General features: G+C 40.1%; 3 protein-coding genes across 6 annotated transcripts in view; 1 reads left to right on the forward strand and 2 right to left on the reverse strand.

Moving 5' to 3' along the window:
- The window catches only part of LOC141765705 (solute carrier family 66 member 2), a 62,184-nt gene extending 57,106 nt beyond the window's left edge, over positions 1-5,078 (reverse strand). Inside the window, exons 1-3 of one of the 4 annotated variants that reach the window (XM_074631899.1) lie at positions 4,729-4,919; positions 3,899-3,989; positions 571-826 (exon numbers count right to left, since the gene is read on the reverse strand). In XM_074631899.1, coding sequence (XP_074488000.1) covers positions 571-779 — 209 coding nt within the window. In that variant the 5' untranslated portion in view covers positions 780-826; positions 3,899-3,989; positions 4,729-4,919. Of the gene's footprint in view, positions 1-570; positions 827-3,898; positions 4,027-4,728 lie in introns of all 4 variants that reach the window. The other 3 variants (XM_074631898.1, XM_074631897.1, XM_074631900.1) reach the window with 3 other exon arrangements.
- Positions 5,079-6,290: 1,212 nt separating this feature from the next.
- Positions 6,291-11,240, forward strand: hsbp1b (heat shock factor binding protein 1b). The gene is made up of 4 exons (XM_074631902.1): positions 6,291-6,489; positions 8,185-8,251; positions 8,903-9,029; positions 10,751-11,240. The coding sequence occupies exons 1-3, from the start codon at positions 6,445-6,447 to the stop codon at positions 9,022-9,024; spliced, it is 234 nt and encodes a 77-aa protein (XP_074488003.1). The 5' UTR covers positions 6,291-6,444; the 3' UTR covers positions 9,025-9,029; positions 10,751-11,240.
- Positions 11,241-11,573: 333 nt separating this feature from the next.
- LOC141765707 (DNA topoisomerase I, mitochondrial) overlaps positions 11,574-14,855 on the reverse strand; it is a 44,705-nt gene continuing 41,423 nt past the window's right edge. The window contains exons 19-20 of the mRNA XM_074631901.1: positions 14,534-14,683; positions 11,574-11,948 (exon numbers count right to left, since the gene is read on the reverse strand). Of these exons, the coding sequence (XP_074488002.1) occupies positions 11,846-11,948; positions 14,534-14,683 (253 nt within the window). The 3' untranslated portion in view covers positions 11,574-11,845. The remainder of the gene's footprint in view (positions 11,949-14,533; positions 14,684-14,855) is intronic.

Raw genomic sequence — 14,855 nt, forward strand, 5'->3', positions numbered from 1 at the left:
GATGCGCGATATATATTGGGCCCGATAAATGATTGTCCGATAATGGAAAATTTATATTATTATGTATTATTCCAATAATGGAATTATAGCCGATAAATTATCGGCTGATAATATGAAGCCAAATTGCAATCATTGATTTAACAAGCGCAGCAACTTCAAACTCCTAATTCGGTAGGTTGCGGAATGCACCTTTAAAGTTGGTTTGTGATCCGGCAATAAACACAGAGAAGAAGAAGAAGATCTAGCGCAGCACGCTTACTAGAGAGCTTAACATGTCGTCGCTGGTGTGGAGAGAACACGATTGCAATATGCGATATAAGTTCGTCGATGCACTTTACTACATCAACATTTGAACATCTGAAGAGTCAGAACTGTTCTTTGTTTAACAATAGTGTTAACAATAGTGATGTCAGTTAGATTTGATTAGGTCAGGGCTATGGAATATCCGTCTTTGCTCACTACATCTTAGCTTTGTTAACCTCAGGTGTGCATAAACTATTGGTTATGAACTTCTTTTTAAAAAAAAGAAAGAATGTCCCCTAAAAAACACAGGCTCCTCCTCCTCCTCACCAGAAGAAGATGCGCAGGATGTTGGCTATGAGCAGCACCAGGCACACTCTGGTGGAGAAGCCCTCGCTGTTGCTGCTCCTCTGGATATCCTGGTACTGTGGTACATAGGGCAGCGCTCCTCCAAACACCATGACGAAGGACGCCATCCAGGACAGCAACGTCCATGAGCCCTCCAAGTCCTCCTCCTGCAGAAGCACATCTTCATCCATCGCACCGAGAGGAGCTCAGGGGTGTCCGGGCGGTCTAGAGGTTACACCTGGGAGGCATGGGAGTTCAGCAGAGTTGTCACTGATGGATGTTCGGAGGTAGCCAGAGGTCAATAACAGGGCCTGAAATTAACATTCCCCGAGAGCCCATCAGCAGTAAAACGTATTAAGCTGATTGCATTTAAATACCTCAGTTATGTATGGACCGGTTTGTTTTAAATAGCTGTCCCTGCTGACTACACAATACTCTCTGAGCACAAAAAAAATCTCATTAAAGTAAGACAATGGCTCTGGGCAGAATGGCCAAACTTATGCAAACTTTAATCTATTTTACAAAAAATAAAATGTAACTGAAACATTAGACTAATAGGCCTTTTTCCACTGAAGACATTTTGACATGTCACAGTAGGTAAAGCACAGTTTTAAATAATAAAATGAACGATGGCTGAATTAGCTGCTTCAGTTTCCTGGTTTTGTGCATGCCGCCTCACTGTAACACAGTGAAACTTACTCTTGGGTTCATTCTTGAGGTTATAAAGTCCACACTAGAGAATTTATATATTCTTATCAGTCTTTAACATGCACAGCAGCAGCAGCAGGTTGGAGCCCTGGTTTTACTCTTCCTACTGTGAATTAAAAACTGTTAAATGTGTGCAGACTTTTTTTCTGTAGCTACTGTACATATTTAGGTAACATCTCTCAATGTTTTTAGGTTAAGCATGCCAGTATTTCCCTTTTCCTACATTCTGTTAAGGTTACCAGCCCTTGGCAAATCAATTACAAAATAGAATTTCACCTATTGACTGATTAGTCTGTCAAAAAATATGTGTAATTCATTACTTTTTGATCATTACTTGTTTTATTCATTTAGTAAAACATTTGGCAATTAAAGCTTGCTTTACTTATTTGCCTTTTAACCTCTTTAACTCCTTGAGGACGCCGGCGACCTCAGCTGATCTTACAGTCTTTCAGAGGCTATAGCAGGCTCAGAGCTAGAATGTAGATATGGTATCATATTAAACTAAAAAAAACAAGTGCTGGTACTGGTACCAACCATCATCTTAGCTTGTCGGAAAAGAAGCTAAATAATCCTCCAAAGTTAGGCTAAATTTTGGCAGGGAAAACTGGCATGGCCATTTTCAAAGGGGTCCCTTGACCTCTGACCTCAAGATATGTGAATGAAAATGGGTTCAATGGGTACCCCTGAGTCTCCCCTTGACAGACATGCCCACTTTATGATAATCACATGCAGTTTGGGGCAAAATCAATGCAGTTTTTTTGCATGCAGTAGAAATGTGTTATTTTCGCTTTTCTAAAATGATGTATTTTAATTTTTCGGCATTCTGGGGTCCCTAAACAGTCTTGGAATTGAATAAATTGGGTATCACTGTAAAGAGACTAATGGATTCAATGAGCCCAATTATATTAATGTGTGATGATGGTAGTCTCCATAGTAGCCATTTCATATAGTGACACCGTTTTTTTTTTTTAACTTTAAAGCCACAAACTAGAGAGAGCATTCAGAGGATGGATGGCTTTCCAGGTAGATTGACAATAAGGGGGTTTCTGAGCAGTTTCCAGAACAGAACTACTCATCATCCAATCACCGAAAAAATGCAATTCTTGCAGAAATTTCCAAATGTCAAAAGTTTTTGATACCAAATCACAGCATGGCTTTTTCTATGGTGTTCCTCAATGTCTTGGAGTCTTAATGTGGTATTTTGGAGGGATTATTGATAAAACAAAAATAGAAAATAAAAAATAAAGTTAGATTTTGCACCAAATCTGTGGAAGAAATGATATCAACACAAAAATTGCTGCAACAATTTATGAGACATATTACAGCGTGGAGATTGCCATCTTATACTTATATCATAATATTCTAAACCCTTATACACTTTCACAATGTATTTTAATTAATTAATTAATTAAATAAGAGGTAAGAAGAGGTTAAAATGAATTTATGGTGCAAATTATTAGTTCATCAAATAATAGTGATATATTCCTCAACATGCAGTGCATGCAGTATTTGCACATACACAGTCATGTACATGCTGTACAGGCAGAGATGGTCACACCTGATGATAAAGATAATGTGAATGGAACTAGTGCAACAGGTAAACATGCATAATGTATGTACGGTATGTACTACTATGTATAAACACTGACTCTTAACTAGGTTTCCCCATTGTATTCCAGCTGACTCTATGACCAGAGTGAGCAGAGTAGCTGTAGAAAGATAATAATCATATACTTTTAAATAGTTATCATACTATGAATATTTTGGCTGTGCAGGACACACCTGCATCTTGCAAATTACTTTTTTCTATCATTACACAGACATAATCAGCAAAGTAGGCTCACACATTTACAGAAAGGTACAGATGTGGGTGAAGTCAAAGATGTAGAAACATCCCATAGACAGAAAGAGGTGTGCTGGGTGGGAGGTGTCAGTATTAGCTGCCACAGTGTGGAGATAAAATACAAATCTGTGTCTCCTCCTGCTAACTGACTTCTCTCTGACAAATACTCTACAGGTTCTTCACTCTGAGTGTTCACACGGTTTAACACCTATGATATATTACCAGGCTGTCCTCCTGTCTGCTGCACAACTAGTTCAGATCCTTAAAAAAAGTGGTGTTTTGTGCCATATGCTATAGCAGGCATTCTTGAGGGCATAATAACATCAGTTACTAAAGCTTAGTAATCTCAAGAGCAACCCACAGAACAAATAGAGTGATTCATTACATTTCAGACAATGTGGTTTGTAATACAGATAAACAACTCCTTGGAAATGGGAGTGGCAGTGTGAGCCAGTATGTTGCTGTTGTGTACACAAAACCATGACCTACAAATTCTGAGCAAATAGTGAGAAGTGCAGGGAACTAACTGGCGTGATGTGATTTGTGTGTGATTCTTAGTGTGGCTGTGTAATAACAATATATTTTCATTGTCCAATCTAAAACAGAGGGCCAGCATAAATATAAACTCCTTTGCCAAGTCACACACACATACTCGGCAGTCAGTGTCAGCTGATAAGTCACTCGGTATAGCTTAGAGAGCCAGTCAACACAGTAGAAGAAGGAAACAGTCATGACAAAATAATTAAAAAAAAACCTCACCAGCAGGTTCTCTGGTGGTAACTTCTTATTACACCAGGTGTATGATTTGCTGATTTCAACACAACAGGAGATGCAGACTGTACTTGGAGCACTGAGAGTCATCCCCAAGATGAAAAGGGTCTGATTACCTATCGGACATATGTTATTTCACATAACTCAGCTGCCAGTAAGGACTTAAAAAGGTCAATATTGCAGCCAAGAGGACCTCACTGCTTAGGAGGATAAGGCCAGGCGGGTGGATCTTGTGGAGCAAAAAGCCAATTCTCAAGTTATCTACCTCACAGTGTATGTCTCCCTGTGATTTCTGTAAAGCTTTTAAGATTATTAATAATGCAAAACTGCAGAACAGCCCTCCATGAGAGTGTCTTTTTTATAGGTTACCTGCAGTTAAACATTACTCAAGAATTTAACAATCCAAGGTGTCTTCAGCTATTTCCTTCTGCCTGGTTGTGTGTGTGAGTAAACCATCACACCCACACACACACCACAGGATAGACTAAATGTGTTGGGCCACCTCTAGCAGTAACAGGACATGCTGTGTTATGCAAGCAAAGCATAGCTTCATGGGGCTGGGTCACTAACATGTCTGAACATTGATACAGGCATCAATTTAGGGCAACTACAGTAACACAGCACACTAAGAAAACACATATTACACAGTCTGGCTACACTGTTAAGGATGTATATTAGTATATGTAGTACGTTTAACCACTCTGAGCTAAACTCTAAAAGCCAAGTCTGCATCTTTTGTTCTAAATGGGCTATTTTTAGCAGAATTTAAGCTTCAACGTTTAACAGGTAAACTATGGACAACTTCTAACTTTACTTACCAGTCACCTTCATTCACTTTCCTTCAGCTTTATCAAAACACCAACTCGCACACGGACGTTTCAGCGTCAAAACACACACTTCTTCTGCTTCCCCCCTGGCAGCAGCTCCAACTATCAGATCCCAACTCGGTCTAAAAAGAGAAGAGATGTGCACGCGCCTGGAGGCACATAAACACACGCGCACACAGATGCTATACACTAGTTGTTCACTTACTTTCACTTTACTTCCTTTACTTATCAAACATGCAGGTTGTTGTTGTTGGGGCACTTTAATGGGATGCAGCCTAGTTGTAGTGAACACATTCTTTGGATGAGTGCCGTTTATGGTCTTCTCTTTAAAAGCCAGAAGGGTTAATCGAAACTACTATAGTGATATGTCGGTTGAGAACGAGCCGGTTCAAAGAGCCGGCTCCTTTAAGTGAACGAAAAGAGCTGGTTCCCGTACGAGAGCCGTTTTTTTTAATTTTTTTTTATTTATTCAAGGCAGAATGATCGGATGATCTTCTCCGCGCCACGGGCACTCCATGCACTCTTGGTACGTGTCCACAGGGGCGTTTTTTATCGCGAGGGGACGCGACGCTTTCCAACATTGGACGCTTGGTGGGCTCTCACTAGACACAAGGCTGTCCCCACCTGATTGGACAAACGCTTTCCCTCCGCGGGCTGCTGCTCTCAGCTTTCAAACCGGAAACAGTATGGAGGCTCGTTTGGAAACTTTCTTCTCTCATTTCACGAAAATAGTTCACCGAAATGTGTTTATGAAAACATTTGAGGCGAGAAATAAGCCATAGAGTTGCTGAATTTGTCTTTATTTTGGATCAACAACGTTTATTTTATAAGATTCTCGGATGTTTCGAGAGGCGGCGAGTCGCGTCGGACGCCTGTGATTTGCATAAAGTAGACGAGCCCTCAACTTTATGCAAATGAGGAGCGGGCGTCGTGACACTCCATTTCTCGAATCACGACGCCACGCTACCAGAATGCATTGCACGGCTGCTTACATAGCCAATGAATGGGGAGCGTGGAAAGCACGGAGCCTGTGTACACGTACCATTACTGTGACTGAATGTTGTGTTATTGACGTTCGTGCAACCAATCAGGTGATGACAGACAAGGAGCATACCATCAAGCAGGGAGGGGTGGGGTTGCGCGGCGCGCTGACGGTCTACAGGTACAGAGCATGAGGGAGAGGTGGAGAGAAAGAGAGAGAAGTGCGGTGCACGAATAGCAGACAAGATGAGTGACAGTCGGAAACGAAGCAGCATTTAAAATTATGGTATTCTGGAAATTATAAGGTTCATTATAATGACATTGTTTAGTTTAAGTGATATATGTGCACACATACTAATCATAGGTCAAAACAGCGCTAAATTTGGCTGAATTATAAAAGGCAGAAGTGGTAAAAAACGAAGAGCCGTTTGGGAGCCGAAAGAGCCGGCTCTTCTTGGTGAGCTGAGCCAAATGATCTGGCTCACTAAAACGAGCCGGAATTCCCATCACTAGTACGCTCATCGTTCAAAAACTCAATGTCCCACAATTCTTAGCTCGTTGACACAGATCTCGCGAGACTTGGTGTGTTGTGGAACAGCTGACGGTGCGGAGGGTGGTGCGAGGGTTTTGCTAGAAGAGTTACAAACCTGATAGTGGGAAATAATCGACACACAGCTTACTGAATATAAGTACTGTTTAGGCACTGGTAATACTTTACACCACAACATGTCTGAGACGGATCCCAAGTCGGTGCAGGACCTCACTAACGTGGTGAGTCGTGATAGAGATAGCTAGCGTTAGCTACAGCAGGCTAGTGGATGCTAACGTTTAGCTAGTTAGTAAGCAAAGGTTAGCCAGAGTATATATGTTGCATTTCATGTTGTTTATTTGTTTGTATAATTCATTAGGGTGTATGAGCTCTTCGTGTTAAACGTGTTTACTGAAGCCAGAGCGTCCTGGCTCTTGTTTAGTAACGTTATTTAACGTTTAATGGTCAGTAGGGCTTTTACGTGACATCATCCAATCACAGCTCAGTGGACCCCAGTGGACCCCAGTGGAGCCCAGTGGAGCTCAGTGGAGCCCAGTGGAGCTCAGTGGAGCTCAGTGGACCCCAGTGGAGCTCAGTGGAGCCCAGTGGAGCTCAGTGGAGCTCAGTGGACCCCAGTGGAGCTCAGTGGAGCTCAGTGGAGCTCAGTGGACCGCAGCAGCAGCATTAGTTACATACACAAGAAGTTATGCTGCTGTGTAACGTTACTGCTGTAGAGACGCGTGTTCTTGTAGTCATTGTTAAATTCCATCAAAGTGAACAATGTGTAGTTTCACTCACATAACCTGCACAATTCAGTGCGTTAATGGTACTTAGTCTACTACACGGTAATGTTGTCATTGAGTGTTGTCATGGAGATGAGCATAAGAGTACCCTCCCAAACTATTAACCATAGCATATTATTATGCCTTTAATACTTTTTCCCCTATATTCTTTTTTTATACTCACTTTTGTATTCACATAAATTGCTGAGCTTCTTTTAAAAACCAATCCAATCCTTTTTCTTTTTACCTTAGACCACTTAAACACCAAAAAACAGACAATAACCTGATATTTTCAGGTGGAATTTCATTCATTCATTCTCACTGTGCAATATCATTTTCCAGTTGTGCAATTTTGTTAAGTCTGTTTATTGTCAATACTGTACATACTGCTCCTATTTTTATACTTCCTTCTATTTAAATGGTTCATATTTTGTTACACTTTGTTTACTGTAGCTCTTTTTTTTACTGTGTTAGCTGATGCATCTTGTTTTTTGCACTATCCCCTTTGCTGCTGTACACTGTGGGACTAAGAAAGGAATATCTTTCTTTCTTTTCCAGGACGCCCAGTCATACACTTTCTATTCATGATTTTATCATACTGCCTATTGAGATAAGGGTACCTCTTAACCACAAGTCGTTGGGGCATATTAAACTGTTTATTATTGTCTGGGGGCACAGACACTACTTTAGAAACCACTGCTTAAGAGCCACATTATGTGATGGGCAGCAATGCACCAAAATGCACCGATACAGAATAGTATGAACTTGTTGCGAGTTCCTTGTATCTGAATATACGTATGCTTATCAGTGAATTAAAGAAACATCTCCCATGGTTACTGAGCTTTTACATTGTTGTCAAGGAAACTAGATACTTTTGTTATCATTACTTTTTAAATCATTCATAGACCACAGGCATGGTGCGTTAGAGTGGGAGTGCTGCTGATGTTTTTCAGTGGCAGAGGTATTGTTAATAGTAAACAGTCCACTGAATGCGTCAGTACTTAAATCCTCTTGATTTTGTCATCCTCAAATTAAACTGGTGAATTTGATGTACTGTATGGATGCCATGTTCAGTGAACCAACTTTAAATCAGTAGATTCATGTATTTGTGGCTTCATTGTTGCACTAACGGTATTTGCGCTGTTTGTTTCACAGGTCCAGACACTGCTGCAACAGATGCAGGACAAGTTCCAGACCATGTCAGACCAGATCATCGGGAGGAATATCCTAACTAATTATTTAAAAGGGCGCCTATTGTGGTTTTGTGCTTTTTTCCCGTTCTCTAAGTGTGTTATATCGTTTTTTTGTGCATGTAAAAGGTCTGCAAAGTTACAAAGCTTGAAGTCCACGCCAAAGGGAGTTACTCCTCCACAGAAACACTGCCTGAAACACCTTGCTCAAAGTCCCGCCTTTTCTTCTATAACGTGGTGATGTCACCAAGTAACACACTTTGCTTAGCGGCTAGTTTGACATGCCTTCAAACAAAGCTAGTTAGAGCGGCGCTGGAGCGGAATCTGAAGACCTAGATTTGGTTGACCAATCACAACAGAGGGCCAGCTGACCAATCAAAGCAGACTGGGCTTTTCAGGATGGGGAGCAGGAGCTCCAGCAGAGCGTTTCAGGCAGAAAAGTCAAGCGTTTTTGCATGTAAACATGTTCTAGTAGAAACCCCAAATGCAAGTATGCACCTGAAAATGAGCATAATAGGTCCTCTTTAAAATGAGGCAATCAATTGTTCATTGAATAAATGCATGACGGTTCTGAATTTTAATCTAGTTTAATATAATAATGGATTGACATCTCAATGGTGGACTGACAGACTGACCTAGACTTTGTGAGTTATGTTAATTATGTGCCTTAACTGCTTCTCCACTCGATGAGATGAGCACGCGCATTGATGACTTGGAGAAAAACATCGCCGACCTGATGACCCAGGCTGGTGTCGAAGAGATCGAGGCAGGGCCGGAAAAGGCTAAAGAGGGTCAAGGCTCATAATGAAGGTAAGCGGTACACCCATCTAGCTTTTGAAACACTAGTTTACCCAAATAGCTTTTATTCATGCTCTCTATGTTGCTTCAAGGTCTATGGTCGCGTCCCTTTTCCTGAGTGACCCATGAATCTTAAGAATATATAGATATCAGAAGATTGGATGACTAATGTATTTTGCCATTAGTTTTAAATATCTGTTAATCATTTGATTAAAGGGGAACACCACCCAAATAAAGAATTTGAATGTTATTTCCATGGCCTAGGAAAGTTCAATCAATATGTGTGAACATACATACTCTCTCTCAAAGCCAGAAACCAGATAAGTAAGTCTCAAACTTGTGATGTCATAGGGAATAAAATCTAGAGCTGCTCCATAGACAGTGACTGGAAGAATGGGAAACAGAAAATGTTCCCATATACTCAGAACATTCCTCTGGGTGCGCTCAGTGTCATCTATATACCATCTCTCCCAAAGCATTGTCTATGGAGCGGTTCCACACTTTATACCCTATGACATCACTTCAAGTTTGAGTTTTAGCCATAGAACAGAGGGCTGGTGGCCAGTGGCAGCGCCGGGTCTAAACGGTCCCTCCGACAAGTTACCTAGCTAACTTGCCAGCCAGCTGTCTCCGGGAGCTGCGTTCGTTCTCTTACCGGCGAGGTGCGACCACACTTTACGGCCCCATTGCCCCAGTGTGTTCAACAACAATCAACATTTTCTTTTGTATTAGATTTGATTTCTATGGTTTCAGCACTCTAGTTTTTGGATTTGGGAGAGAGTTGTTCATGTCTACTAATATGTTTTGGACTGTCTTAGACCGTAGGAGCAGCATGAATGAATTTTGAAAATGGGCCTTTAAGCATATCGTGTTAAAGGAACTGTTTGTAAGAATCAGAAATTGGTTTTGACAGCAACACCTGTGGCCATTAAGTTAACGAAAGTCAGCGTCCTGTTGCTCCCGCTCGCCCGTGTGCACACGCTAACTGAATGTGAGTGAGCATCCGTCGAAACAGTGAGGCGACACACATCAGCTAAAACCACAATATCACTCTATATTTCAGCTGCTTAGCAGTAATGTTAGCTGACCAGACGGAGGTCTTTCCATGAAACAGTGCTGATCCTAGTGTTGGCTTTTCCTGCTTCAGCCTCCCGACCGCGGCCGGATTTAACAGGGGAGACGATAACGTAGTAACTCGCTGTGGAGCTCCGTCACTTCACAAAACACGGGAAACCTCTGTTGGTCTGGAGGAGCTGCAGCATTTATTTCTGCACAAACGTCCACTGTACATTCACTAGATATTCTCAGAGCTAAACTAACTCTCCTGCAGTGTGTAGTGAGCGTGCATGCACTTGTAGAGGTGGAACGAGAACGTTGTGTGAGTGAAGGCAAGCAGGCAGAGGAACAGAATACAGCAAAGACTCCAGCACTGGAGACCAAAGCTACGGTCTCAATCTCGTCCTCCGACCGCGGCCAACACTGTTTTGCAAGACGGGCTTCACTAATTAGAACTTTGCGGTTTTGGTGCTTCCGTGTAGTTTGTGTTGGAGTCTGAGTCTGAACAGCGTAGCCACACGCGAGCGCGCACGGGACACCGACCCGGATTGATTTATACGAGTAAGAAGTTACAAACAGTCCCTTTTTAATTTTGCTTTGTCAGATGTAAATGTGGCAAAATGCTTATGTGTTTATAAATGAATGTACACAGACCATCTGTTTTGTCTGTCCCGCAGGTTTGGTGTGAAGTCGATCCTATATTCAGGAGCAGCAGACTTTTCCATTCTGATAATGACTTCTTTTGATTTGGTGTGTCGTTCTGTGAAATGCTTTTTTATATATTGAATATTGTGATAAACGGTTACAGTTAAGTAATGACTTGAAAAGTTGAACGTTATTTGTAAGCTAGAATAGTGTGATGAACTAAATGCTCGTGTGCAGGAATGCAATTTACGGATTTTTTGCGCGGCAACCCGGAGGTTATTTCGCCGCCATCATATATCATAGTTAATTAAATCCCATGAGGCGATGGGGACAGTTTTGCTCTAGCCTGCGCTGAGAAGTAGAACCCGCAGGCTAACAGGCCGTTGGAACCTCCATCCCTACCAACATGGGAAATGGGCATCTGAGGCCTGTAGTGTTTTACAAACCGCACTGTTACTACCAAGGTGTGGGATGCATTCCAATTTCAACTGATTTTTCTTCTATTAAAGCTATTTAATACAATGCTGTCTGTCATATATTACATAATAAATATTTGGCCAGGTGCTGAGTGAATTTTTAGAAATATAAATAACTCCAAGGTGCTAAGTGTTTTTCTGTATTTATTTTTTTTAAGCCAGAGTTGTATTTTATCATGCAAATTATCTGGAATGTCTGTGTTGCATGTGTTTTTGATCTATATTGTTTCTAATGTGTTGAAATGACAGTTCATTAATACACTAAGCTGGGGAATTGGGAATTTACCTTCTATAATGCTCAATAATATGTTTTGAACTGACATTTAATGTGTACAGAATTAGAGGTATTTGCAACAATATCCACTCAAAAGTGTGTCACTTCACTGCATAATAGGAACCTTTTATTCAAATTAGTGCAAACACAAAGTTTACAAATAAAAAAACTAACCAATAAAAATAAAGTGCCAAAAACATCAAACAGAAATGAACAGCAGTATAAGAAACGTGTCACAAAATCTAATGAAGTACAACATCAGTCCATGAACATATTATGAATGCAATATTAAAGTTCTGTATGTATTATAAAGTGATTGGTTCCATAATTGCATCTTAGGATCAGCTTATGAGACTGGGGTTTTAAGAAGCTTAAAGTCAGAACTCAAAGTCTGCCTCCGTCATGTCGATGGCCCAGGCGAACTTGTCCCTTTGGGTCTTACTGTAGATTTTTTCTACAAGTACCTCCATGTTCTTACACCTGAACAAATGGAAAAAATATTGTTAAGCAAAAATAAATAGTTGAACCCACCAGTTGATCTTCTAACAGGTCTCAAAATCTTTTTCTCTTAAAAACAAGCACACAGGAAGCCAGTAGGAGAACATCAACACTGATAGAATACAATGATTTTATGGGTCTTATAATATACAGTTAACCTTTTGAGCACGTTTAGTATAGAGTGACTATGGGAAAGAAATTGGTGCTTTTACTGTATGTTTGCAGCAAGGTTATAATAGTTTTGAATTTCCAATTAGTTTTTAGTTTTGACTTTTCAATTTCATGTTAGTTAATTTTTACTTAGTTTTAAGAGTGTATGTTGTTTAAGTTTAGTTTCAGTTTCACAGGAAAGTTCAGTTTTAGTTTTTATATATTAAGTTTTTGTTTGTTTTTGTTAGGGCAAGCTATAATGTCTCAGAAGTATGTAGCAAAATAAATGGTTGGAGAACTGTAAGAATGGCCATAATGTTTGATCTTCGTGCTACTTTAGTGTCCGATGTGAAGCAATTGCATTATAGTGTCGTCTCCTGGAGCGTCAAGTCCGTCAATTCCTGTGGTTCAATGTCACAAGAGTTGACAGAAATTCATGCCGTCTCCTTTTTTTCCCTTCAGTTGTGATGTATTGTAGTTAAAAAACTAAAACTGAAATGCCTTTACGTTTATTTTTATTTTATTAGTTTTAACCAGGAAATACTGTCAGTTTAGTTTGAGGTTTTCTTGAAGGCTATAGTTTTTAGTTTCACTTTACTGACAATAGTTTTTCTTATTTTAGTTTACTATAATAACCCTGGTCTGGAGATGAACAAATTATTATTAAGAATAAATATGAGCAATATAGAACATCATAGCTAAAAATGTTTACTTTGATGTGGAAGAGAGAAAAACTACAGATAGATAACAGCAGAAATGAAAAGGTTTGAAGCACAAATTGTTTAAATTCAACATTATAAATGCTATGCATTATATTTTTCTGGTAACTAAGTTACGCTACTGCAGACATGTTTTATCCACAATCATCATTTCAATGAGCCTATAGAAAAGATTCTATTTTACAAAGTCACCTTGTTTTTCTGCACTATTGACATTGCATTGATAAGTGTTAGCTAGCTTCCTGCTATATGTGAGAATCTGTTTGCAGGCCAGAGTAGACAAATCATTACATTACAAACATTTATTATATCTCCGATTATAGATCTCAGCACAACGGCGTATTAGGGCCGTTGTAGGTTAAAAAAAAATAATAATTATGGAGCCGGAGGAGTGGGGTAATATTCTGAGAAAAAAACTCTGAATTTCTGAGATTAAAGTCATAAACATAATAGAAAAAAATCTCAAATTAGCGTGATTATAAAGTCTGAAATTTACAAGAAAAAAACTGAGCGAGGCGAAGGTCCTGAAAGATACATATACAAGTTTTCTTTCTTGTTCTTAATGTGTTCTTTTATGAAAATAAGTACCAATATCATAGAAGTTACATCTATCTTTGACTACATGAAGGCATGCACTGACACTTTTACCCGTCACTGTCAGTGTGAAGAGGAAACAACACAGATAAGTGCTTGTGTTGAACCACAGATTATGGTGAATTATGTCTTTAGAGTTAGCTGGGTAGAGGGACGTCTGGAATAACCTGCTTAGCATTCTGCACCCTCAACCCGGCCCCTGCCAAACAGATGAGAATGGATGAATGGAGAGTCCGCAACAATATATAATGCATATATTATAATAATAATAATATATTTTGCACTCTGTGGCTCACGTTAACGCAGTGTTTAATGATGGCATAAGTGTGATGAGGCTGATCCAACCTCGCAAAGTGAAGCAATGTGGTTCCTAAACAAAAATACCCCACTATTTTTCATTACCACAGTTTTGCACTCCACTATTTTCCGAGGTTTTTGTCTCGTAAATTTACGACTTTATAATCTCACAAATTTGTGATTTGTTCTAGTAAATTTGGCACGTGAATCTCAGAGAATATCCAAGTTTTTTTTCTGGTAAATTTATGACTAATCTTGGAAATTCTGAGTTTTTTTCTCTGAATATTACCACCCTCCCCCGGCTCCATTACTTTTTTTAATTTATTTTTTTACCTACAATAGCCCTAATACGCCGTTGTTTAATAAAAATCAAAGTGAGTTTAATGATCTGTAAACTTGTTGCTTTAACTTTGCTATTATACTATAAATGCTGTGCTGCTGTCCAGTTTGGGTACTTGTAGAGTGGATGACTCAGTTTTTCCAGAGAGGCAGTGGTTTGTTTACACAGAACTGTTTTGTTCAGATCCACTGAGCTGAACCTGCCTGGTTGGCCATGTAACTCAGGTTACTATGGTGATTTTACACTGATTACAAGTGAACCAGCTGCACAAAACTTGAAATAATCTTGCTTTGTGATACAGACCCCAGGTGGAGGTGGTCCAGGTGGTTCTATTTGAAAAGCCACATTTGTCTGTGTGCTCTCACGTAGGAACCCAGGTGGCATGAATTTAAGCAGCAGGTATGTACAAGTGTTTTCACCAAGGCATCAAGGTTGTTTAGAGTGTGTGTATGTTAGTGTTGACTCACCAGGCCACGCTAATGCGTGGGTCCAGGTAGTTGAGCTTGGAGGTACCCAGTGCGATCTCTTTGTTTTCTTCTTTGTCAGTCGCCTGGACCTCCATCTTCAGCAGCTGCTCCTCACAGCGCTGTACTGCTACATTCTTCCGCTCCACCACTCTGACAGAAAACATATACAAAGGAAGGTGCAATACAGTTTGACATCTCTGGTAGAAATACGGTAGAAATAAGACTCCTGATGTGGTCTTTTAATGTGAATTCTTTCCACATTCTGGGCAAGCAAAAAGGAGTGTGCTTTAATCAGTATGCAATCTAATTCAGATGTTTTGTG

This window comes from Sebastes fasciatus, chromosome 4 (assembly GCF_043250625.1).
Source record: "Sebastes fasciatus isolate fSebFas1 chromosome 4, fSebFas1.pri, whole genome shotgun sequence".
Taxonomy (NCBI): domain Eukaryota; kingdom Metazoa; phylum Chordata; class Actinopteri; order Perciformes; family Sebastidae; genus Sebastes; species Sebastes fasciatus.